Source organism: Cynocephalus volans, chromosome X (assembly GCF_027409185.1).
Source record: "Cynocephalus volans isolate mCynVol1 chromosome X, mCynVol1.pri, whole genome shotgun sequence".
Taxonomy (NCBI): Eukaryota; Metazoa; Chordata; class Mammalia; order Dermoptera; family Cynocephalidae; genus Cynocephalus; species Cynocephalus volans.
In genome coordinates, this window is record NC_084478.1 from 178,446,225 (window position 1) to 178,472,289 (window position 26,065).

The 26,065-nt window shown below is 42.2% G+C and overlaps 2 protein-coding genes across 2 annotated transcripts in view; both read right to left on the bottom strand.

Annotated features, from left to right (window-relative positions):
- The window catches only part of MECP2 (methyl-CpG binding protein 2), a 56,045-nt gene extending 48,878 nt beyond the window's left edge, over positions 1–7,167 (bottom strand). Inside the window, exon 1 of the mRNA XM_063083067.1 lies at positions 7,033–7,167. Within this exon, the coding sequence (XP_062939137.1) occupies positions 7,033–7,094 (62 nt within the window). The 5' untranslated portion in view covers positions 7,095–7,167. The remainder of the gene's footprint in view (positions 1–7,032) is intronic.
- A 15,383-nt stretch (positions 7,168–22,550) lies between these two features.
- LOC134367358 (large ribosomal subunit protein uL24-like) lies at positions 22,551–23,003 on the bottom strand. Its single transcript, XM_063084086.1, has one exon. It carries the CDS (start codon positions 22,986–22,988, stop codon positions 22,551–22,553), a length of 438 nt encoding a protein of 145 aa, XP_062940156.1. The 5' UTR covers positions 22,989–23,003.
- Positions 23,004–26,065: the final 3,062 nt, after the last annotated feature.

A 26,065-nucleotide genomic window follows, 5' to 3' on the forward strand; every position in this document is an offset into this window, starting at 1 on the left:
AGCTCATCATAAGCCAAGGAGTGTACTGAATGTATACCATTTTCGCACCATCCTAAATTTAAAAAATCATGGGCCGGCCCTGCGGCTCACTCGGGAGAGTGCGGTGCTGATAGCGCCAAGGCCGCAGATTCGGATCCTATATAGGGATGGCCAGTGCGCTCACTGGCTGAGCGTGGTGCAGACAACACCGAGCCAGGGGTTATGATCCCCTTACCGGTCAAAAAAAAAAAAAAAAAAAAAATCATTTAAGTTGAATCACATAAGTGGGGACTGCCTCTAATACCTTCCCATATGTTAAAAACACAAAAAGTACATATTTGTATAGTCTTAGAAGATTTAGAAGGATCTACATTAAGTTATTAACCATGGTTACCCTGGCTAGTGGCAGCAGAGAGTAAGGAGGAGCCTTCATTTTCTTTACTTGATAAACTTTTAAGTGGTTTGATATTTCTATAGAAGCATGTATTATTTTTGTAATTTTTAAAAAAGTAAAAGAAGAAAAATAAGATATCAAACATTTATCTACTGAAGACAGGTTCTGTCCTTTGAGAATTCCCTTCAAAGTTCCTTGAAGCTCAAATGGCTGTGTCTTTTCCATTCATAAATAATAAGAGATTAAAAAAAAAAAGACCTCTTCCTTTCCACATTTCTTATGAGAAACCGTATAGTGTCACCACTGCCTGTTTTATAAAACCCATTCGTAATATGAGAAAAAGACTATTAAAAACACAAACCACCCCCCAAGGCTGACATCTACCAGAAGAAACTCATTCATTGCCCATGTTACATTTAGTCCACACAATTTCTGAGACAATGCACAAAGCACTAGCCATACAACTCCCACCAGCATAAATACGTGGAGTACAAAGAACATCCTGTCAGCCGGGCCCAGAGCACACCCCACAGCAATAAAGGGGAATGACAATTTGAGTCACAAGATCAGGGAGCAGAACCAAATTTGGGACTTGGAGGCAGTGTGATGCTCTTCACTTCCTTCCACACCTTCTATTCTCTTCCACCCAAACCTTGCCCCCTCACATAATCCCTAAATAGGCTATTTATTATGGATGCCTACAACAGCTTTATACTGTGGAGTCAGAAACCACTAGAGAGACACAAGAAAGTGCTACTTGGGGTCTCAGCTAGAATTATATTTTTTTCTTAGGAAAAGAAACAGGAAGATTTAATTGTAACATTCTGCTTTACCACACAGAACTTTTGAAATCCAGGTGTCAAAACATCAAATGTGGAGTGACCACTGATCCAAAAAAAAAAAGCTAAGAAACCACTCATTTTTATAAAAACTGAAGTCTACACAATGGTGCCAAAGTAGTCCAAAGTACAGCTGATATAGCACCTGAGTGTTAGATTTAGAATGACTTGGGTCTCTAGCTTCTCAAAAAGCATTCATCCTACTCTAGAGTCCCAAAAGCTAGACATGTGTCTGGGTGCTCACTTTAGTTATGGTGGGAAGAGCGTGGCAAGCACACACCATTAACCATGAGCTCCGCTGTTCTGCGATACCTGAAAATGCATCACCACTGCTCACTAATGTTGACCCGTTAAGTCATTTACCCAAAACCAGAGCAAACAAAGCATCATGCTGAAGACTGCTAGGCAACAGCAGCAGCGCAGGTGAAGAGCTCAGTACAAGTGCTCTCAGCTCAGCTGACCTGCTTCAAGGTGAACTGAAGTTGCAGATCACCAGTTCCGGCTCTAATCTGACACCCGCCCCCAGATCACACTGTGGCCACCAAGTAACCCTACCCAAACTGACCTTTCAGGGCTCAGGGAAGTGACTTTTTTTTATTATATGGCACAGTTTGGCACAGTTATGTCTTTAGTCTTTGGGGTACTTTTATACTGTCCAAGAGTAGTATATCTTATTTTTTCCTTTTTTTTTTTTTTTTTTTTTTTTTAAAACAGATGGCCAAACCAGGACATATACTAAAAAAAAAAAAAGGAAGGTTACTTACCTGAGCCCTAACATCCCAGCTACCATGGAATCTTGTTGGAGCTGGTCTACAGAAGCAAGGTGTATTCTGGGGAGTCACATGTCACATCAAAGCAGGAACTGGTGAGTCTGTATTTTTATGGAGCCTAAAACAAAGAAAATCGTAAGTTGAAAGCCCCCATTGAGCGGCAGGACCTTTTTCCCAGAGCTATTTGGGACATTTTGAAGATAAACACATAGACAAAGAACTATGCTATTTCCCGGCTTACCTAGCTAGAAACAAAGGATAAACTGCAAATTGCTAGTACATAACACACAGTGCTAAAACAGAGGAAAAATTCATGCTTGTTAGAATCAACACTATGACAGGTCTTGTCACCTCTGGGGGACACTTTAACACTACAAAGCATACCGTTAGTGGTGATTTCTGGCAAGTATTTCTTCCACCACGTCATACAGAAATACTTGGGGAGAGAATACGTGTTCAAGAAAACATGCAACATTCAAAATATCACCCTAAATTAAATCCTTTCCTTTTCAGGCAGCTGAAGTTACAACGATCACCTAAAGGGGCTTTACCCCTGAAAGAAAAAAGGCAGCACCAACGGAAACCAAGCGCCCTGGGAGATCCAAAGCTAACATCCAAAACATCACAAGTCTTTTCAGAGCAATCACTTTTAAGCCTCTCAGATCAGTAAATCTGGATGCTCAACAAACTGAGCTATTAGTTTGATAGTTTCTCTTTTGTTTTTGAACACATGCTCAAAAGAGAACTTTTGTCATTACATTTTTTGTCATTAAGACAGCCATAACCATCATTTCCCAACAAAGAAATGATGTTTTTCTTAACAAAAACCTAAACTGCTCCACATTAGCTAATCTCTGATACCTTGCTGGCCCAAGAGTAGCACTTTTACCTTTAGACTAAAAACAAAAGCTTGAAATGTACAACTTAGAGACTATTCCACAAATACTGATGTAATTAAACCCAGAGGAAGGGCAACACTAACCAAGTTTTTTATGGCTGATCTATAGTGACCAGGATGGTACCTAGAATTATCTTTTGAGGTTCAGTGAGGCCTCATAATTCCCTTAAACAAACAGTCAAGTCATAGAATGCTACAAAATCCCAGAAGTCAAATTAACAATATTACTAGGTTAGCTATATAATAAAAATTGAACTGGTATCCTGGCTGGGAGGCCCTGGAAAAGTTACAACTTCCTATGGCTACACGTTCTTTTCCTTGTAAACTGAGGGAGCTGGACTAAAGTTCCTTCCAGATCTGAAAGTTTAAGATCTTTGATTAACTCAAGATTTCTCACGGGGTGAGATGGGGGGGGAGCAAGAAAACGAGAGAAGTTCGATGAAAACCAATAAAACAGGTCCGTACATATAACACCCCCAGCTCTTAGGCAAGGAAGATCTTAAACTTTCAGAGCTGGAAGGAACTTTAGTCCAGCTCCCTCAGTTTACAAGGAAAAAAACTTGCACTGGGACATGTGCAGCCTTACTTGGTCCCGTCATCTTCAGAAGCAATAATTAGAGTCCAGACATCTGCAATAACTGCATAACAACTACATGCTATGGTGAGGACACATTCATATGCCAGCACACCCAGCATAAGTGTGCTTCAAGAAGTTATAAAGGTTAAGGCTTTATTCTCTAATGGAATTGTCACCCCCTCTTTGATACGGGAGTAAGGATGCCAGCCCCCAAATTCCTGCTCCCATTCAGTTATCCCCCACACAATACCTACCATCAAAGTGGTGGAACCAAGTATTTAAGCAATGATATGCAAATCAAGCTTTCAATAGAAAAAGGTTCCTTGTAAGAGAAAGGCAGAAGAGAATAGGAAAAGGCAGAAGAGCATAACTTTGGTGTAAGCAAGACCCGTTTTATTTGCCCTACCAGAAATGATGTAAAGGCACAAGGGTTTGACTTGGACGACAGTAGTTTGACTGGAAAGGGATGGTATGGAAGCACTGAAGACAAGGTCCTTCCATTAGAGTGGCAGTAATGCTCTACCCAAGAAAAAAAGATTGTCTGCCAGCCACATGAGACTGGTCTGCACGGATGTCACCATAGCAGAGGGCAGTGAAAAGAAGCAGGTGTCCTGCCACACTCCCTTGAACTCACCAGTCTAGGACTGTGCTTTACCCCCACGAACTTAAAACAGTGTTGGTTACTACAAATGTCAGACATCTTCTGTGATTCTCTTCTACTTAAAGATAAATCAGGCAGCGTGGTAACAATCTGCTCTTAGCCAGTTAAAAGATTTACACTGATATTCACCTTTATCAAAGATTAGGGGTTCTAGGACATATCATTTATCATGCAAATAGTCCTGAGCAGGTACACTAGGAGTCGAAGCTAACAATTTTACCTCTGCTGTTTTCTATTCTAGGTTAAAGAAACAAAATTCTCATTCCATCTCCACATGGGGGAAAGAGTGTCCAGGTGGGGGCAATATCACATTGGACTCATCTTGCCAGTTGTTCTTCCAAACTCCACAGCTTGTCTCCCTGCCCCACTAGATTAGGTCACACAAATGCAGGGCAGGCAGGGGAAACAACTCTGGCTGGATATTAGACATATAAACACAAAACGCAGAATTGTATCTGAACCCTCCAAATATACAGTGGTCTGTGCCTTGCCCCAGACCTATCCCAGGATTAAACAGCATAAAAGTCGGAGTAGATTTGACTGCATGATGCTCTCCTATCAGGTGAAACAAACACCTGGTACTCTAGATTTAAAGCATTCCAGGCAAGTATTTAACAACAGGAAATAGAAACATATAATAGGCCAGTACTAGCAAGAAAGTCGTACAAGATTTCTTCAAGCTGTTAGGACACACTGACTTCAAATGCCACAAGGCACTTTGCAGAGAAACTATATTCTGCAAGCTGCCTATGCTGTTTAAAGGGCTAGAGGTATGACGAACAGCTAACTGAAGGGGCACCCGAAGAAGCAAACACATTGCCAACTATGAAAAACAAAGCAGAGACCTCGACTTGTCATGCCTTAGGCTCAGATTTGTACAAACTTTGGAATTTTCGTTATGTGAGGCTGTGTGTCTGTGTGTGGATGTGAATGTACCCCAGGGATCAGCCACCTAGCTGACCTGCCACAAATGGGTGATCTATGGTGACTTATTTTGATTAAAATAAGTATTTTGATCAACTGTATTTCTACTAGATTGACTGTGCTCTTTAAGGTTCTGACATAGCCAGGTAAGAAAATAAAAGCAAATGTTTCCTAGGCTTCCTGACTGGAATTTGAAGTAGGAATCCTGACAAGCTCATAAATAAGCCTATTTCCCTAAATCCCTGGTGGAAATTCCCAAAAGACCTCAGAAACCCAGACCCTGTCTTTTTATAGGGACACAGCACATTTCAAAACACCGAAGAAGTCAGCTTAATCTCTTTACTGATATTGAAACTGAGGAAAATTCCAGCCACGGAATCCAAAATTCTCCTATCAGTGCCTATTCTCGTAACTTGCTTGTTAATACAATTTTACTACTGAGCCCCAAATATGCTTTGTTTTTATAGTTTAAGAAAATGCCTAAAACTTGTGAGAGTCCCACAGTGTCTAAGCCACTTAGCATCATACACCAGTAGGTTTGGTTCCACGATCATCAACCATCCCCCAAATTTTAGATCCTATCAACTCACAATTTGGGGTACTGATCCCACACAGCACAAACACAAGGCGCGAATGGCTCGGCAGAGCCCATTCCCATTCCTGGAAAAATAACCAGAAGCACACATCTGCCTGACCATGAGTCAGGAATATCAATTTTGTGATGGAGCCCATCCCATTTCTGTTGTGACCAACCCACACCCAAACAAGCTCACAACAGAAGCAACCACCACAGAGGTACTCCAAAGCAAGCTTCCCCCCACCTTGGGGTTCATTCCTAGCAATGTCATAAACAGTCTTCTCTGTGAGAGCAATCTTTTTAGACTCTTCACAATGACCTTAAGTCTTCAGTGCAAAATCACAGAAACACTGCCACTGCCACATAAAAGTCACTTTGGGTGATTCAGTCATAATCAAACTAAAAAGAGAATAAACTTATAAGGACAATCGACAGGAGCCACAGCGATGCGATGAACTTGCCCCATCTCATACTGGTGATCCTGCAAGCTCCGGGGTGATGAGAGCCCATCACATACTATGTCCCACTCCACTTATGTAACTGGAAGATCGCCGGCGAAGGAGGGGGGGAAGATGGGAGGGCGCTCATATTCCGAGGCCACAGCACCCTCAAGGAACTCCTAAGCAACCTAGGGGCACGCTCCCATCGAAGAGCCTCAGATGCTGCCGAACGCACAGTCCCCTAGGCACGGTCACTGATGGGAACTATAACCACCTCTTTTGATGAGTTGTGGGATCCAAGAACACAATGTCTAGTCCCTTCTGTGGGTGGACCACAATCTCCACCTACTTGTTCCTGCCAGATGAGGAAAGGAACTGGTTGACCGACTCGCTCGAAGTGGGGGCAGAAAGTCATGGAATGGGCGAGAAGGAGGGGGAGGCAAAGCCCGGAGATGGGGGTGAGAGCGCAGGAGCCCTTGTGGCGCACTCTCCCGACGGGAGGCGGACTGCGCACGCGCGCCGGTGGGGGGGGCCGAGTAACGGGAGAGGGGGCGCGCGAGGGAGGGAGAGGGGAGAGCGCGATCCAGGGAGAGGCCGGGCCCGCGGGCGCGCGACGTCGCCGCGGCCCGAAGCCCCGAGAAGGGCAGGAGCGCGCGCAGCCCCGACAGGCAAAGCCCCGGCGACAGGGGCGCCTGCGGGGCCGGGGGCCGGGATGCGCCCCGAGGGCGGGAGGGGGTCGCCAGGCGAAGGCGGCCCCGGGGAGGCTGCGCCGAGGACGGTCACCCGCGAGTGCGGGTGACGGGCCTAGGGGAAAGCCACCACCGGCGGCGACGGGAGGGGGAGGGTCGAGAGGAGGAACGCCATCCGCCGGCCGTGTCGTCCGACCCCGCGGGCCCCTCCCGCGCCACGTCCCGCCCCTGTCCTCCGCCCCCCGGCAAGGGCCCCCGCCCGCGGCTGCGGCGGTCCCACTCACAGTCTCTCCTCCTCGCCCCCTCCTCCTCCTCCGCTCGGCGCGGCGGCGGCGGCGGCGGCCATTTTCCGGACGGCTTTTACCACAGCCCTCTCTCAGAGAGGAGGGAGCGCGCGCGCTGCCGACGCCGGGACCCCGCACGGCCGACGTCGCGCCCCGCCCTCAGGGTCGGCCCGCGCGCTGCTGCACCTGCGCGCCCGCGCCCCGCCCCAGGTGCCGCCGCAAGCCTGCCCGCCATTGGCTGCGGCAGCCGGGCCGAGGCGGGGCCTCGACGGCAAGCCGTCAATTGGCGGGAGCTCCTGTCCGTTTTGAGCAGGGAAAAGGGGGCGGGCCCTGTCCAGCTGCCGGTTGGCTGCTGTCGGCAGTCATTTGGGGAAAAGAGGCGGCTTGGGCGCAGAGAGGCTGGTTTAGTGGGCGGAATTTGAATGTTAAGGATTAAAGGGCCCTTGCGGATGCCATGGCAAGTGAAGGCCCAGGCTCGGGATTCCTGTTTGCGCTGCCCAGCCGGGCGGTTGACTCGCTGACCACAAACGCACCGAGTACGCTGCAATAAGTGTTTCATTGCACCCGCATTTTCTCAATTTCTCCACCTTCAGTAGAAGCAGCAAAGTTGCCTGCCCTGGAGCCTGACGTTGTTCCAGCCGAGGGATCTTGGTATAAGAGGCCTTCCCATTGCATTATTTCATCTGAGCCTGCCCGGTGCCACACTCTCATAGGGGCGGGGACTAAGCTGACAACAAATCACAACACTGGCCTTCGCGGAACTCTGGCGGGAGAAGAGGGTGCATGCCAAGGCCGCGTGAGACCTGTCGTTGGATCAGATGGTTTGGTGGAGGTGTGGATAAGGGGCAATGGGAGCACAGAGGAAGCAGCACTTAGCTTTGCCTGGAAGACGTGATTTGGGAGCTAATATCCAGCAATTCTTCTTAATAGAAGAGGTGATTTGGAACTGAGATCCAGCAATTCTGTTTCAGGAAAATATTTAAGAGTACGAGAAAAGTTTTAGGCAACGGGTTGTTCAGGACAGAAGTGTTTGTTAAGGCGACCTTACCCTGATACCAGTCATCATCCAATCCATCCAGTGCTCCTTGTGCTAGTTCTATGCTTAACAAGAAACTTTCTGATTCTGATTTGGCTCCCAGTACTGTACGAGACAGTGAACTAACATTCTTGTGGGGAAGATTCGTGCTAAATATACAAATAAGTATAATGTATAATTTCATATAGTGATAAAGGTTTTGAGATAGATAAAGCAATAGTGAAGGGGGTGCTATTTAGATATCCACTGGCTTCCCCCGCATTTTATTCCCCCATATGGATATCTGAGGAAAGAACATTCCATGCAAGTTTGAAGTCCCTGAGGAGAGGCTACGCCTGGTATGTTGGGGACTAACAAAAAGGCCAGTGTGGCTGGAGAGTGGTAGAAAAGGTGGTTGGAGAGGCAGCTGGGGCCACAAAAACTGGGAGCTTATTCTGAGATGAGAAGCCCTTGGAGGATTTGAGCCAGAAGCTGACATCATCAGATCTATGTTGTAGGTGCACAGTGGAGAACTAGCCATGGTGGGACAAAACTAGGGGCAAGAGACCAGTTGCCAAGCCCTGGCAACAGTCTAGGAGACAGAGATGATGGTGGCTTCAACTAGGGTGGTAGCAGTGGAGTTCTGAGAAGTTGTGAAATTCAAGATGTACATTCAAAGTTGAGCAGAAAGAATTGGATGTAGGATATAGAGAAAGAGAAGAAACAAGGATGATTCTGGGGTTTGGGGCCTGAGTGAGTGAATGAGGCCTTTCGCCATGATGGGGAAAACTACAGGAAAAGCACATTTTTGGAGGTGCAGACCAAGAATTCTGTTTTGGCCATATTAAGCTTCGGGTGCCCAAGCTTTAACAGTGAGAAAGTGGAGATGTTGAGCAGGCAGTTGGGTGTGTGATGCCAGAGTCTAGAGACGCAGCTAAAGCAGCCAACAAGTCAACACGCTAGACATCCAACTAAAGAAGCTGTCAAAGGAACAGCAGAGTAAACCTGAAGAAAGCAGAAGAAAATAAGGATGAGCAGAAATTAATGAAATAGGAGCAAACGATAGAGAGGATTGAGAAAATCAAAAGCTGTTTCTTTGAAAAGCTGAGAGACAAAAGCCAACCCCCTAACAAGCTGGATATAAATAAAAAGAGAATTATATTAAAAGTGAAAAGGAGGGCCGAGCCCGTGGCGCACTTGGGAGAGTGCTGCGCTGGGAGCGCGGCGATGCTCCCGCCGCGGGTTCGGATCCTATATAGGAATGGCCGGTGCACTCACTGGCTGAGTGCCGGTCACGAAAAAGACCAAAAAAAAAAAAAAAAAAAGTGAAAAGGAGATATAACCACAGAAGAATAGAGATTTTTAAAAAGTGTATTATGAACAATTCTATGTCAGTAAACTTGAAAACATTAGCAAAATGAATAATTCCTAGAAAAGTATAGCTTACCAAAACTGACTCTAGAAACAGCAAGCCTGAATAGACCCCTATAACCACAAAGGAATTAACTATATATTTAAAAACCTATACACACACACACCCCCCAAACACACAGACAAACAGGCCCAGAGAGTTTTGCAGATGGGTTCTACCAAATCTTTAATGAGTTGGCAATTCCAGTCATACACGCAAAAGAAATTTCTCCAAACTTACTTTATAAGACTAATATAACTACTATGATGAGCCAAGGAAAGCATGACACAAGATGTGGAAAGAAATGGAAAAATTCAAGACAAACAGAATCCAGCAGTACGAGGGTACTTCTAAAAGCATGGAAAGATTCATATTATCTTTCAGTTCTGTTTTGCCACAAACTTTTTGAAGTACTTTCATATATAATGGTATATCATAACCAAGTTGAGTTTTATACTAAGAATGCAAGGATAGTTTAAAATTAGAAAATCAACCTTAACAGATTTAAGGAGAACAAATAATATGATTATTTCAATAGATGCAGAAAAAGCATTTGATAAAATTCAGCACCTACTTATGATTAAAAAAAAACTTAGAGAATTATGGATAGAAGAGAACTTTCTTAATCTGATCAAAGATATCTATAAAAATTTAGAGCAAAGATCACATTTAATGGTGTTAAGTGGGAACAAAGCAAGAAACAGAACAAGATCTATGGTGGAATATCATTCATGTAAATAAAACACATTCATACTTCTCCCATTCTCTTTTAAACTTTATCCTTGGCATTTCACTGTGAGGAGAAAGGCCCATTAATCCCAAGCCAATTCCCTGGTGTTAGGATGCAGGCATGTAGATCCAGCCAGTAATAAAAAGATGAAAAGCGTAATGGGGAAGAAAAAATTCAACATACTCTAGCTACAAAAATTATAAAATGGCTGAGAATAAACTTAGTAGGAAATGTCAAAACCTATATTAAAAAACTATAAAACTTTACAAAAGAAGGCCTGAAAAAATAGAAACTACTATATTCCTGAAAGGGAAGAGTCAACATAATAAAAATGTCAATTCTTCATAAATTAATCTGGAAATTCTTTGCTCTGATCAAAATCCAAGAGTTTTTATGAACTGTAACAAATCAGTTCTAGGTTGGGAAGAGTAATGTACAAGACTAGATGTCAAGAAACTTTTAAAGGAGAAAAACAATGAAGGGGTCTTGCCAAATTCCTTAGATTGAGTAAAAGGATTTAAATGATACAATTTCATGCTTGCCATTGAAAAATAGAAAAATACACTATAATCAAAAGTATTCACTAGTAGTAATGGGCCATTTAAAAAACCGGGACTGTAACATTTTTAAAATAGGTCCCCTTAAAAACGGGACTGTAGAAGATAAAAATCAGGAAGATATAATATGGATGGCACTTGATGGAAAACCAACAGTCAGTAGGATTTTATCAATATGGCAGACAGAGCACAAACGTCTACTCTGTTTGTCTAAAAAATCCCTTGAACTGATAAAAAAATGTATACTTTAGAGGAGCAGATCCAAAATGACAATGGCAAACAAGAAGGGTAAAATACACAGTGCAAAATTTTGGAACTAAACCTCTCAGATGACACTACAAAAATTAGAAACATAAATTTGCTCAAATTTGGAGGGGCTGTCCAGTTGGCTCAGTTGGTTAAAGTGTGGTGCTGATAACACCAAAGTCCAGGGTTCAATCCCTGCACTGGCCAGCCACCAAAACAACAACAACAACAACAACAAGCAACAACAAAATACATTTATGGTACATTTTCTAAAGTTGCCCATGCATTATACCCACAAAAACCAATGTCAGTAATTTCCAAAATGTAGAAATCATGTAGATCACAGTCTCTGGCAACATACAATAAAATTTAAAATTAGGAACAAAGGATTAGCAAAAAAAAAAAAAAAAAAAAGCAAAAACCTATTCTCCACTTGGAATTTTTTAAATGTGCTTTGAAATAACTCTGGCTAGAGAGTTCCAGCCAAGATGGTGGAATAGACGGTTCCCAGTATCACTCTCTCCCACAAATCAACCAATTTACAACTATAAAAATGTAACATCAGCCAAGCTGGGGCTGCTAGAGCTCAGGGGAAGAGGAGGAGAGACCTATGGAGTTCATGAAGGCGGGAGAAACCACAAAGAAAGAAAAAACTGCTCTGAGGGTTTTGGGCTGCAGCTGCTTTAAGGCTGGAGCTGCTGAGCGCATGGAGCAGGAGCCAGCAGAAGCCGCAGCTGTGTCCTTCAGATGTAGTTACTTGGAGGTGGCAGGGGAGAAGAGGGCCTTGGTGGACCCCAGGACAGCAAGACCACTAATAGGGTTCCCATCAACCCACGCAGGAGTGAGGAGCCAGAACAACTGAAAAAAAGGAAGCCATTCAGAGGCCAGTGAGTCATCACAAGAGACCAGCACAGGGCCCATCCCATGGGAAGTGTTTGGAGCACAGGTGGTGCGGGAGACAGGCCCACCAGGAGAACACTGGGATACAGCAAGGACAGCCCACCTGCCCCCGAATCAGCACTGGACCACTCAGAGGAGCCTGGAAGGGAATGCAGAATTGCATGGGGTGCAGTTTGATGAAAAAACTCAGGCCCAGATCAGAGTTTCCACACAACCCAGATCCACCAGGTCTCTGGAGAGCTGGAAGTACCTGTAAGGTCAACCATTAAACTCTGAGCTGCACAAAAAGCCTTCCCTAGAGAAACAGCAGCAAAGCAGCAATTTAGGTCAACCACACAGCTCAAGTATTGGTTCCCACAGGAAGTCCTCCCATTTTAGAAGTAAGCAAAGGACAAAAAATTAGTTCTGGCCCAGGCACACCACCAGCACCCTGGAGCCTGCCTGGGAACCAGAGGCTTGGAGACGGGGACCGGACCCCACTCCCACATCCAGGCACACCATGCCGGTGCCTTGAGGCCTGCCTGGGGACCCAAGGCATGGAGAAGGGAAAACGATCCCCCCTCCCACAACTAGGCACACCGTGCCAGTGCCTTGGGGCCTACCTGGGGACCCGAGGCATGGAGAAGGGGACAGTTCTCCCCTCCCACAACCAGGTACACTGTGCCAGTGCCTCAGGGCCTGCCTGGAGACTCAAGGCATGGATCTGGGGACCAGACTCCCTTCCCACAACCAGGCACACTGCACCAGCCCCTTGGGGCCTGCCCAGGGACCTGAGGCATGAATCTGGGGGGGACCAGACCCCCCACACACAACCAGGCACACTGCACCAGTGCCTTGGGACCCATTTGGGGACCTGAAGCTTGGATCTGGGGGCCAGATCCCCTTCCCACAACCAGGCGCACTGCCAGTGCCAAGGAGCATGCCAAAAACATCACCTCCATGTGGGTGGCCCACCACAGCCACCACAATAACCATGGCTGCTGTGAAAGCGGCTAGATGCCACAACCACCACGCAGATGGTCCACCAGCCACTGGAGTGCATTGACACAAGGAGAGTCACCAGCAGAGAAAAGGAAAAGAAGAGGATGTCTCTCTCCACAAAGCCCATTCCAGAGTGACAGAAGAAGCATCTGCTCTATGATAATATTGGGGGACCTGAACACACCTCTTAGCATTGAACAGGTCATGTAGGCAACAAATCAACAGAGTAACCATTATCCTCTCAGAAGGAGAGAAGAAATCTAGGGTAATTAGAGGGGGTAGGGGGAGGGAGAGATTGGACAAGGGGCATAAAGAATAATTACGATTTGTAACAATATATATGCTAGGAATATTGATTTGATCAACGTATCTCAATGTTGAACACAAAAAATATGTATAATCAATTTTGATTCAATAAATAAAATAAATTAAGATAAAATAATAACTCTGGTTAAACAGTAAACAAAAACTAAAATTATAAACTCTTTAGAAACTGCCAACAATGAAAGAACCATACATATCAAAACCTAGGAGATGTAGTCAAAGTGGTCATGTAGAAAAATTAATAGTGTTAACTATATTTGTTCAAAAATAGAAAAACAGATAAGAAATGATTCTGAGAGAAGACATCACCCTCATGCTCAGGAGTATATGCACATGCATACACACAGAGTTTTCCTTCTTTACTCTTAGAAGCTCAGTGAAAGAAAAGTGTCAAGGAACAGAGAGGAATAAACCCATCAGAGTGAAGAGAACATGGTGAAAATGTACAGAGTTCAACAATTTTTTAGACAGCAGATGGGAATTGGTTGATGAATAAAATTGGCAGGAAAAATCCAGCTGAGAATATTTGACATGGGAGCTTCAGAGGAGGTGGGAGCCTGTTTGCCAGATATAACACAAGAGAATCAGAATCAGCAGGCATGTGGTGGAAAACAATAGAATTAGATAGGACTGAACACATGGGGATTAATTGAAGGCCCCAATACAGGATAACCTTACCAGTTGTAACCTCCTCTCTCCCATCAGACAGCTGAGCTAGGAGCTGGCACAAGCCTACAGAGAAAACACTTGACCATTCTCTAAAGAAATTGAAATGTCTGTGAAGAGCTACAGCTTTCAGCATGGATGTTGACAACCCCTGAACAATTTTTTCCTAATTGTAGCATTTGGGGGATAGGAACTCTGTTCCTCAGCCCCCTGCCCTACACAGAGAAGAGTCATAGCAGGAAAACAGACATATTTGCCCAGCAGCAGATTAAATTCATGATAGCTATTAAGCTCTTCTTTATTAAATATAAACCAACCATTAAGTTTCATAAGAAATTTGAAGAAAGCCTTCAACATGAAAAAGAGGCAACATAAACATATAGAAAAAAATGAACTTGGAATCCTATATTTCAGGGAATATATGAAAAAATCATTTTAATTGAATTAGTATATTCAGAGAACTAGGAGAAAATATTGTATTCATAAAACAAGAACAGAATATTGTGTGAAAAGAGCAATTGGAGAATAAGAAAGAATTCTTGGAAATTAAAATATGATTACTAAAGCTCAAACTTTTATAGAAATATTGAAAGATAAAACTGTGGAAGTCTTCCAGAAAATAGAACAATATAGCAATGACAAAAATATGAGAGAAAATATAAGGACTCTGAAGATCCAGGAAGTCCAGCAAACAACTAACAAGAGTTCTTGAAAAATAATACTGAGAAAAAGGAACAAGAATCAAAATAGCACTGGAGGAACAAGAAAAAAAAAGGAAAAAATGTGTCATGCTTTCAAAATTCCAAGGGAAAATGATTTCAATACAGAATTCTATACCAGCCAAAATATCCATCAAGTGTGACAATGGAATAAAAATTTTAGACATAAAGAGCTAAGAAAATTTACCTCTCAAGTATACTTTCTTAAGAAGCTTCTTGAGGATGTTCTGCAGCAAAACAAGGGTGTAAGCCAAGAAAATGGAGATGTGGGATCCACAGGACAGTGAATCTAATCCAGGAGATCAGTGATGGGAAATACCAGGGATGCCAACCGGGCAGAAGGCCTGGTTGGCAATCAGTCCAGGTTGGAGTAGGAGAATGGTAGGCTCTGGGAGAGAGGACTCAAAAACATTTTTTTTTTAATGTGTGTATGTGAATTCAACATGTTAATTGGTATGATTGGGAGTTTGGAAAACTTGGGTATGATGATGGTAAATAGTACAAGAAAATAAGGAAAAGCAATTAGAAACACCATGAAAAAAAGAACTGTACAAGTAAATTATGACCAAAATAAGAAGCAAAGTAAAATATATCATAATTTTACCAATTGATGGTGCATAAGAAAAGAGAATCTATTGGGACCTTGATGCTAGGAATGTTCTCTTTTCAAAGGGCCCAGGGGTCATTAAATTAGACTTGTGAAAAGAAAATATAATCCTAGCATTCCTCTTTTTGACCTGGCATTGACAAATATTTATATAGACATCATAATGTGAATTTTTGGGGGAGATTTCAACTTTTAGAGTCAACTTATGCACAAAACACAGAGAGATAGGTTTTTGTTGCAGGATGGGACATACCTCTCATCCCCTTTTGTGTAGAAAGGGTTAACTCAGCAGGCCTGGGTGCTCCTGAGGGTGGTCTTGAGGACCCCTGAAACACTATGTATGATATTCATACTGTTATCTTTAGTTCTTTGTAAGTTTAGTTCTTCGGAGATGTGGGATTAGTATTAAATAATACTAAATCTCTCGCTCCATTAACTTTCCATAGTCATGTTATCCTTGACCATTTTGTATCAGCTATAATTTAATTTTACATTGTCAGGGGTAACATTTACATCCCATCCTGATAAGGATGAAAATATAATCACCAAGGGAGAGGTGGGAGAGTAGGAGAAAGAGGAACCAAAGCATATTGGGGTTTCAAGGGCCCCAAGAAATGATAGCCATGTTTTTCCTACCTGAGTGTGATTCTAAGGATCATCACATGCGAGATCAGCCAAGAAAATGTTGACAAAGGAAAACACGCTACAGAATGACATTGATGAAAACAGTGCGGCTTTGGTGCCGAAACAGACAAATGATCAATGGAACCACATTGAGCCTCAAAGAGAACCGGACACAGTGGGGGCAGATGTCCCTTCTGCCTTATCAGTAGAGCCCTGGTTATATTCCAGCACCCACTCTTTCATCCGTGTGATTCAGGAACGAATTCTCATGTGAACTGTGGTGGCCATTGACCTAGTTCTAGCCAATAAGAAGTGTAGGCAAGTCTACCAGGGGCTTCTGGGAAGCTGCAGTCATTTGCTCCTCCTGGACAGGGTTAAGTCTGAAGGTGACATCAAATGGTGGCAGTAGCTCACTCAGGCATCAAGTGTCTCTTTATGAGAATTTTCTCTGTGGTCAAGGGTCCTGCCCCCCATAACTACTTTTTCAGTTTCTTTGGTCATAAGTTGCTTGCGATCCACGGGGGGGCTTATGGCTACTTCTGTGAGTTTTGGTGATTTATTTTGTTTTCTTTTTTTTTCCCTTTGCTTGGGTTGGCTACTGTTTTATCTTTTGTTTTGTTTTAGTGTCTCAAAGAACCAGTGTTGGGACTGATTTATTAATTGTCTGGTTTCTTCGTGTTCTGACTTGGTACTTTCGCTGTTCTCATCATTCCTGTTTTTTTAAATATTCTGCAACTTTTTCTTTGATTTTTTTTTTTCACTGAAGTTTTTTAAAGGGAGTTCTAAATTCTAAAGGTAGGCTTTTGTTTGTTTTCCATTTTTGTTGTTAATTTTCTATTCCAAGAATGTGTTCTGTATTATTTCGTTTCTATTTTTTTGAAATTTCTTGAGAACCGTTTTTGGCTTAACATTTGGTCAATGGCTCCTCCATTGCTCCCTTCTTCCATGATGCGAAGCACGATCTGCCCCTTCCAAATGGGTATTTCATCAGTTAGGGTCCTCCCAGGGAAACAGAAACCACTTCAACTGAGGGCATTAAATGCCAGGAAAACAGTAACTAGGACTAATGGGAGGTTGATGTGGGGCGGGAGTAGTGAGGCAGCTGGGGACCAGCATGGGCAGGAAGCCACAGCCATCACCAGGCCAGAGGGACACGGGGAGAAGACCTGGAATCATGTCTTTCCTAGCCTTTCAGTAGGAGCCGTAGCTGCTGCTGAGATGCCCCCAGAGCAGAGAAGCAGGGAGGCCATACCCCGGCTTCGCCCCTTCCTCCCACCTGCTAGTCTCTTGCCCATGCCTCCCACCATCAAGCCCAGCCAGAAACCAGCTGGGCCTGGAGCCTGGGAAAGGCAGGCAGTAGGGCCTGCCCTTGCAGGGTGACGGAGAGGTGAGAAACGGATTTAAAAAAAAAAAAAGAAAGAAAGACTTTATTTTGTCGAGCAGTATTAGCTTCACAGCAAAACTGAGAGGAAGGTACAGAGAGAATTCCCATATACCCCCCGCCGCACACATGCATAGCCTCCCCCATAATCAACATCCCCCACCAGAGTGGTGCATTCGGTACAGTCGATGAACTTACATCGACACATCATAATTACCCAAAGACCATATTCTACATTAGAGTTCGGTCTTGGTGTTGGACATTCTATGGGTTTGGACCAATGGATAATGACATGTAGTATCATACAGAGTATTTTTACTGCCCTAAAAATCCCCTGTGCTCCTCCTATTCCTCCCTCCCTCCCCCAAACCCATGGAAATCACTGATCTTTTCACTGTCTCCATAGTTTTGCCTGTTCCAGAGTTGAGCAGTTGAAATTATATAATCTGTAGCCTTTTCAGATTGGCTTCTTTCACTTAGTAACGTACATTTAAGCTTCCTCCATGGCTTAATAGCTCATTTCTTTTTAGTGCTGAGTAATAGTCCATCAACTGGATATACCAGTTTATTTAACCACACACTTACTGAAGGACATTGTGCTTGCTTTCAAGTTTTGACAATTATGAATAAAGCTGCTATATACATCCATGTGTGGTTGTTTTGTGTGGACATGCGTTTTCATCTTATGTGTGTAAATACCAAGGAGCACAATGACTGAACGTATGGTAAGGGTATGTTTAGTTTTGTACGAAACTGCCAAACTGTCTTCTAGAGTGGCTGCAACCATTCTGCATTCCCACCAGCAATGAGTGAGAGTTCCTGCTCCGAATCCTCTCAGCAGCTGGTGTTCTCGGTGCTCTGAATTGTGGCCATTCTAGGAGGTGTGTAGTGGTATCTCATTGCTGTTTTCACTTGCATTTCCCTGGTGACATATGATGTGAAGCATCTTTTCTTTTTTTTCTCTTTTCTGGCAGTTGGCCGGTATGGGGATCTGAACCCTTGACCCTGGCCTTGGTGTTATAACACTGTGTTCTCTCCAACTGAGCTAACTGACCAGCCCTGAAGCATCTTTTCACATGCTTATATGCCATCTGTACATCTTCTTTGGTGAGGCATCTATGATCTTTGGCCCAGTTTTAGTCGGTTGTTTGCTTTCTTATCGTTGAGCTTTAAGCATTCTTTGTATATTTTGGACAAAAGTTCTTTATCAGGTACGTCCTTCGTAAATATTTTCTCCTAGTCTGTGGCTTGTCTTTTCATTCTCTTGACAGTGTCTTGCAGAGCAGACAATTTTTACTTTAATGAAGTCCAGCTTATCAGTTCTTTCTTTCATGGATTGTGACTTTGATGTTGTATCTAAAAAGTCACTGCCAAACAAAAGCTCATCTAGATTTTCTCCTACGTTATCTTCTAGGATTTTCTAGTTCTGTGTTTCACATTTAGATCTGGGATTCATTTTGAATTAATTTGTGTGACTTATTTTTCTTCACGTGGATGTCCAATTGTTGCAGCACCATTTGTTGAAAAGTTTATCTTTTCTCCATTGTGTTGCCTTTGTTTCTTTGTCAAAGATAAATTGACTATATTTATGTGGGCCTACTTTTGTGCTTTCTATTCTGTTCCACTGATGTATTTGTCTGTGCTTTCAGCAATACCATACTGTTTTGATTACAGTAAGTCTTGAAGTCAGATGACATTGGTCCTCCAACTTTGTTCTCCTTATGTGCTGGCCATTCTGGGTCTTTAGCCTCACCACATAAACTTTAGAATCAGTTTGTTGATGTCAACAAAATAATTTGCTGGGATTTTGGTTGGGATTGCATTGAATCTACAGGTCAAGTTGGGAAAAACTGACTTCTTGACAATATTGAGTCTTCCTGTCCATAAACATGGAATTTCTCCCCATTTATCTAATTCTTCTTTGATTTATTTTATGAAAGTTTCGTAATTTTCCTCATATAGATCTTGTACATATTTTGTTAGATTTTTATACCTAAATAAATCTATTTCAAAAAAAAAAGAGGAGAAAAAAATCGATTTCATATTCTGGAGGTACTAATGTAAATTATGTTGTGTTTTTATTTTTATTTTTAAATTAATTAATTTATTATTATTATTATTGTTATTTTTAACAACTGGGAAGTACAGGGATTGAGCCTTGGACCTTGGTGTTAGCACCATGCTCTAACTAACTGAGCTAACGAGCCAGCCCAATATTGTGTTTTTAATTTCAAATTCCACTTGTTCATTGCTTATATATGGAAAAGTGACTGACTTTTGTATATTTACCTTGTATTCTGCAAACTTGCTATAATCACTTATTAGTACCAGGAGCTTTTTGTTGATTCTCTTGGATTTTCTCTATAGATGATCATGTCATCTGTGAACAAAGACATTTTTTCTTCCCTCCCAGTCAATAAACATTTTATTTCCTTTTCTTGTCTTATTGCATTAGCTAGGACTTCCAGGACAATGTTGAAAAGGAGTAGTAAGAGAGGACATCCTTACCTTGTTCCTGATCTTACTGGGAAGGCTTCTAGTTTCTCTCCATAAGTACGATGTTAGCTATAGGCTTTTGTTTGTTTTTTGTTTTTGTAGATATTCTTTATCAAGTTGAGGAGGTTTCCCTCTATTCCTAGTTTAGTGATAGTTTTTCTTATCATGAATGGGTGTTGGGTTTTGTCAAATGCTTTTTCTGCACGTATTTATATGATCATGTGACTTTTCTTGTTTATGACATGATGGGTTATATTAATTGACTTTTGAATGTTGAACCAGCCTTGCATACCTGGGATAAATCCCACTTGGTCATAGTGTATAATTCTTTTTATACGTTGCTGGATTCAATTTGCTAATATTTTGTTGAGGAGTTTTGCATCTATGCTTATGAGAGATACCGCTCTGTAGTTTTCTCTTCTCGTAATGTCTTTTTCTGGTTTTGGTATTAAGGTAATGCTGACCTAATAGAATGAGTTAGGTACTATTTGCTCAGCTTCAATCTTCTGTAGGAAATTATAAAGAATTGGTATAATTTCTCCCTTAAATATTTGGTAAAATCCATCAATGAACCCATCTGGACCTGGTGTTTCTGTTTTAGAAGGACATTAATTATTGATTCAATTTCTGTAATAGATATAGGCCTTTCAGATTGTTTATTATTTCTTGTTTGAGTTTTGGAAGTTTGTGTCTTTCAAGGAATAGGTCCATTTCGGCTAGGTTATCAAATTTGTGGACATAGAGCTGTTCATAGCATTCCTTCATTATCCTTTTCATGTCCATGTGATCTGTAGTGATGTATATGCTTTAATTTCCTGTATTAGTAATTTGTGCCCTCTCTTTTGCTTTGTCCTCTAGTTAGTTAGAGGCTTATCAATTTTACTGATCTTTTTAAAGAACCAGCTGTTGGTTTCATTGATTTTCTCTATTGATTTCCTGTTTTCAATTTCACTGATTTCTGCTCTAACTTTTTTGTTTGTTTATTTAGTGGGTGTAGTAGTCAGGGTTCTGCAGAGAAACAAAACCAATATATCTCTATATCTATATCTAAATATATGCATATCTATCTATCTATATGATTTTTAAAAATTGGCTCACATGATTGTGGGGGCTGGCAAGTCCAAAATCTGCAGGGTAGACTTGTAGGCTGGAGGCCTAGGGAGGAGTTGATGCTGCAATCTCAAGTCTGAAGGCCACCTGGAGTTGCTCTAATTTTTATTATTTCTTTTCTCCCACTTACTTTAGATTTAATTTGCTTTTCTTTCTCTCTCTCTCTCTCTCTCTCTCTCTTTCTCTATCTCTCTCTCTCTCCTTTTTAGTTTCCTAAAGTGGAAGCTTGGACTATTCATTTTAGATCTTTCTTCTTTTCTAATATATGCATTTAGTGCTATAAATTTCCTCCTAAGCATTGCTTTCATAGCATTCCTCAAATTTTGATAAGTTGTGTTTTCATTTTCATTTAGTTCAAAATATTTCCGGGGCCGGCCCGTGGCTCACTCGGGAGAGTGCGGTGCTGATAACACCAAGGCCCCGGGTTCGGATCCCATATACGGATGGCCGGTTCGCTCACTGGCTGAGCGTGGTGCTGACAACACCAAGTCAAGGGTTAAGATCCCCTTACCGGTCATCTTTAAAAAAAAAAAAAAAAAAAAAAAAAGGGCCGAGCCTGTGGCGCACTTGGTAGAGTGCTGCGCTGGCAGCACGGCGACGCTCCCGCCGCGGGTTTAGATCCTATATAGGACTGACCGGTGCACTCACTGGCTGAGTGCCAGTCACGAAAAAACGACCAAAAAAAAAAAAAAAAAAAATTCTTAACTTCTCTTGAGATTTCTTTTTTGACCCATGTGTTATTCAGAAGCATGTTATTTAATCTCCATGTATTTGGGGATTTTCCAGTTATCTTTCTGTTATTAATTTCTAGTTTAATTCCACTGTGGTCTGAGAGAAGGCATTATGTAATTCTTTTTGTTTGTTTGTTTGTTTGTTTGTTTGTTTGTTAAGGTGTGTTTTATGGACCAGAATGTGATGTATCTTTGTGAATGTTTCATGTGATCTTGAGAAGAATGTGTATTCTGCTATCCTTGGATGATGTAGTCTATAGATGGCCATTATACCCAGTTGATTGATGGTGTTATTGAGCTCAACTATGTCCTTCCTTCCAGTTGGATCTATACATTTTTGATTGAGGGGTGTTGAAGTCTTCAGTCATGATAGTGAATTTATCTATTTCTGCTTTCAGTTCTATCAGGTTTTGCCTCATGTATTTTGACTATGTTGTTAAGTACTTACTTGTTAAAGATTATTATGTCTTCTTGGAGAATTGACCCATTTATCATTATGTAATGCCCCCTTTTATCCCTGATAATTTTCCCTTACTCTGAAATCTGCTCTGTCTGAAATCAACATAGCTACTCTTGAGGGGTTTTGTTTGTTTGTTTGTTTGTTTGTTTGTTTTGGTGGCTGGCTAGTATGGGGATCCGAATCTGTGACCTTGGTGTTACAAGGCTGGTTTCTTTTGGCTGCTCCTCATTTCTTTTGATTAGTGTTAGCATGCTATATTTTTCTCCATTTATTTACTTTTAATCCATATAGGTGCTTATATTCAAAGGGGGTTTCTCATAGACAACATATAGTTGGGTCATGTTTTTTGACCCACTCTGACAATGTCTGTCTTTTAATCGGTGTATTTAGACTATTGACATTTAAGTAATTATTGATATAGTTGGATTAATATCTACCATATTTGGTACTGTTTTCTATTTTTTGCCCTTGCTCCTATTTATGTTTTTCACTCTTTTTCTGCCTTTTGTGGTTTTTTTCGGCCTTAGCAGTTTTTAATGAAAGTCATATGCAAGATTACTTTATTCCTGCATCTTCTCAATTGTTTCTTCCTTATATTTGCCCTTTTCCTTTCCTACTTGGCAAGATTTGGTTTTCCATTCAAGGATCTTTTTTTGGTCTTTGTCCAGTTTTAGCCTAGTGATAACCACCTTGCTGGGGTGAATGCCCACATGGACAGTTGTGCCATTAGCCTTTTCCCGCTGCACCCGTTCAATGTAGATGACATATTTCTTCCTGTAAACCTGGACTACTTTGTCAATTTGCTGACCTTTATAGTGTCCCTGCACAACCTGAACTTCATTATCTTTTCGAATGGGCATGGATTGAACATTGTACTTCTGTCTCAGCTCTTTGGAAAGAAGGGAAGACATAATCTTCCTGCGAACGTGGGAAGGTGCATTGAAATGCCTTTTACAGTTCTTGCTTCGGTCAGAAGTCACAAAGGGATTGAACTTCATTTTGGCCGCTGCCACCTCGGTGATGGCTGCAAAAGGAAAGAGCTGCCTTTTGTGGTTTTAATTGAGCATTTTATATGGCTCCATTTTCTCTCCTTTCTTAGCATATCAGTTATACTTCTCTTTTTTGCTTTTTTTTAGCAGCTGCCGTAGAGTTTACAACATACATTTACCACGAATCCACACCTACTTTCAACTAACACTGTGCCACTTCACTAGTAGCGTGTCTTATAATAACAAAATAATTCTAATTCCTCCCTCTCATCCCTTGTGTCATTAATGTCATACATAAGTGTGCATAATCAAAGACATCTGTGTTATTATTTTGAACAAAGTGTTATCTGTTCTATCAATTGAGAATAAGAGGAATGAAAGTTTTTATTTTGTCTTCACTGACGACTTCTTTGTGTCACTTTTCTTCTAAGGAACTTCTTTTAACATTTCCTGCAAGACAGGTCTTCTGGCAACAAATGCCCGCAATACGGATTTGCTTGAGAAAGTTTTTATTTCTCCTTCACGTAGGTACAGAATTCTAGGTTGTGGGTTTTTTTTCTCTCAACACGTTCAATTCCACTCTCTTCTTCTAAGGTTTCTTTTTTTCTTTTTAACTTCTCAATATACGTTGTCGTTGATGTTCGTGTCCCTTTACCTGTTCCTCTCCCCCCCACTACGTCCTCTCTGATCACTTGTCTTAACACGTTCAACGAATTGCTGTGATCGTTGTGTCTTCTTCCCCTCCCCCACCCTTTGTTTGTTTGTATATTTATTTATTTATTTATAGCTCCCACAAATAAGTGAGAACATGTGACATTTCTCTTTCTGTGCTGGGCTTGTTTCACTTAATATAATTTTCTCTAGGTCCATCCAGGTCGTTGCGAATGGGAGTATTTCATCTTTTATGGTTTCTGAGAAGTAGGATGTAGTTATTTTTAAGTGGTTCCTTTTCCCCTCCTCCTGCTGGGGGGGGGAAAGGGGATTTTACTCAGATATTTACTGTGAGAACCTGGTGGAGCTCCTGTAGGTAAAACTCACAAAAGTGTAGGTGTCCCCTGTGACCGGTCCCTCTGGAGTTTTGAACTCTCAGATGTGTCGGTGCCTAGCCCCCAGCAATTCGTGAATTACAGATCAGGCTTTCCTACCCCAGCATTGATTCCCACGGAGGTTTCTGCTCTGCTACGTTGTGATTCTCCATACCTGTCTGTCTGTCTTTCCAATTCCAGGGGCGGTGGTTTGCCCTGTGGCCCCATTTCTCTTGTGGTGTCCAAAATAGCTGTTGACTTTTCAGTTTGTTCAGCTTTTTACTCGTTGTTAGAATGGATTCGAGGACAAACAGGGCCGGGCCTGCCACGCTCTACTGCAGATGTTCACTCTCGCCATCTCCCTCCTTCCCAGCCCTTGCTCCTCTCGCTTTTTGGTCTACATTATTGCTTTCATATTTTTAGTGGTTGTATTTATACCTTCAAACAATAATTTAAACCTTGATAACTTGACCAATGAACATCTATTTGATAAGACACCAAAATCAATTGATAAGATCCATTTTTTATCGAAAGACAAGAAAATCAGCCCACTTAAACTTCCTCCCACCTCTTCTCCCCCCATCTCTGTTTTTATTCTTTGAATTACTATTCCCATATCCTCATGGTTTCAGACCTTTATGTTTCTTTTTGGAAGAGCGGCTCCACAGATGCTTGGCTTTCTCAGAGTTCTGCGCCTTCATGGATCTAACGTCATTCTTCAGACTGCTGTGGCTCTGTGCGACTGGGTTTGCTAGATTTTGTTATCAAGCATCTTGGCATAGGTTCTGGAATGTTTCCTTTCAGGTAATTACTTCTTTCTAAAATGAAAATGATTCCACATGAACCGGTTACTAAAGACACCCCCTTAGCCTACCTATACCCCATGGACCTGCCATTCCAAGCAAAGGGCCACTGGTTTGTCCCTCAGACATGCCAGTTAATTGAATAACTGTCTGAACTCTTCAGAGACCTCCCTGCTCTGAGCAGTCTCCTTTGGTTTGGGCCAACAAATGTAAATTAATGGAAAAAGCAATATTAGTGTCAGAGGAGAATGCAAAGAATATTAAAGGGCATTAAAAGTATAATTTTAAGGGCCGGCCCATGGTTCACTCGGGACAGTGCGGTGCTGATAAAACCACCACGGGTTCGGATCTTATATAGGGATGGCCGGTTAGCTCAATGGTTGAGTGTGGTGCTGACAACACCAAGCCAAGGGTTAAGATCCCCTTACTGGTCATCTTTAAAAAAAAAAATTATAATTTTATGTCAATGAAGAGACCACTTAACCATGAAGAGGTAACTATAATGAATCTTTATGAACTGAGCAGCATCTCATTCAAGTAGAGAAAGCACAATTTGTAGGAAATATGTGAAGAAGACATGGACAGGAAAATAATGGAGTCTTATCCTTGGGGCAAAACCAAAAGGAGGATATACATTGGCTAAAACCATAATCCATGACTTTGGTTTTCTAACTACGTATCAAACTGTGTAACTGTACAGAGAATATGTGTTCTCGTTCCACTGAGAAATTTACAAAAAGTGCTAATATATGAGGGTATTTCAAAAAGTTCATGGAAAAACAGAATTAAAAGATAATGCACAACTTTCCGTGAACTTTTTGAGCACCCTTTGTATTATGCAGCAAAGGAAATTGTGATCAATGACTCAAGTGTCTCAGCCTCAAAGAGGCCCTTCCCCCCACCGCACCTAGAACAGCAGCTGCTCAACACCTTGGCTCTGCCTCCCTTCCTGGCACCTGTCACTGCCCAGTGTTAGATTCTAGAGGTGTGCCTGGCTCATTGTCGGTACTCAAATGTCAGTTGACCGAAGAGCTAAATTTCCAAAACACACTCGCTTCTCTATGGCCTTCGTTATCAGTGACAACAGGAAATAGCATCCTTGTCAGATTTCTTCTCTGCTCTCGCTCCAGAGCCTAGAATGGTGGGCAGTGGGAGGGGTGCAATTTTGGACAGAGTGACAGGGGAGGCTCACTTTGTAGAAATGCACGAGGAAGGTGGTGAACACAAAACCTGAGTATGGAAGGGGCACTCCTGTCAC

Bases quoted from the DNA above. Each gene is read 5' to 3' on its own strand.
- LOC134367358 (XM_063084086.1), bottom strand. From the start codon at position 22,988: ATGAAGTTCAATCCCTTTGTGACTTCTGACCGAAGCAAGAACTGTAAA.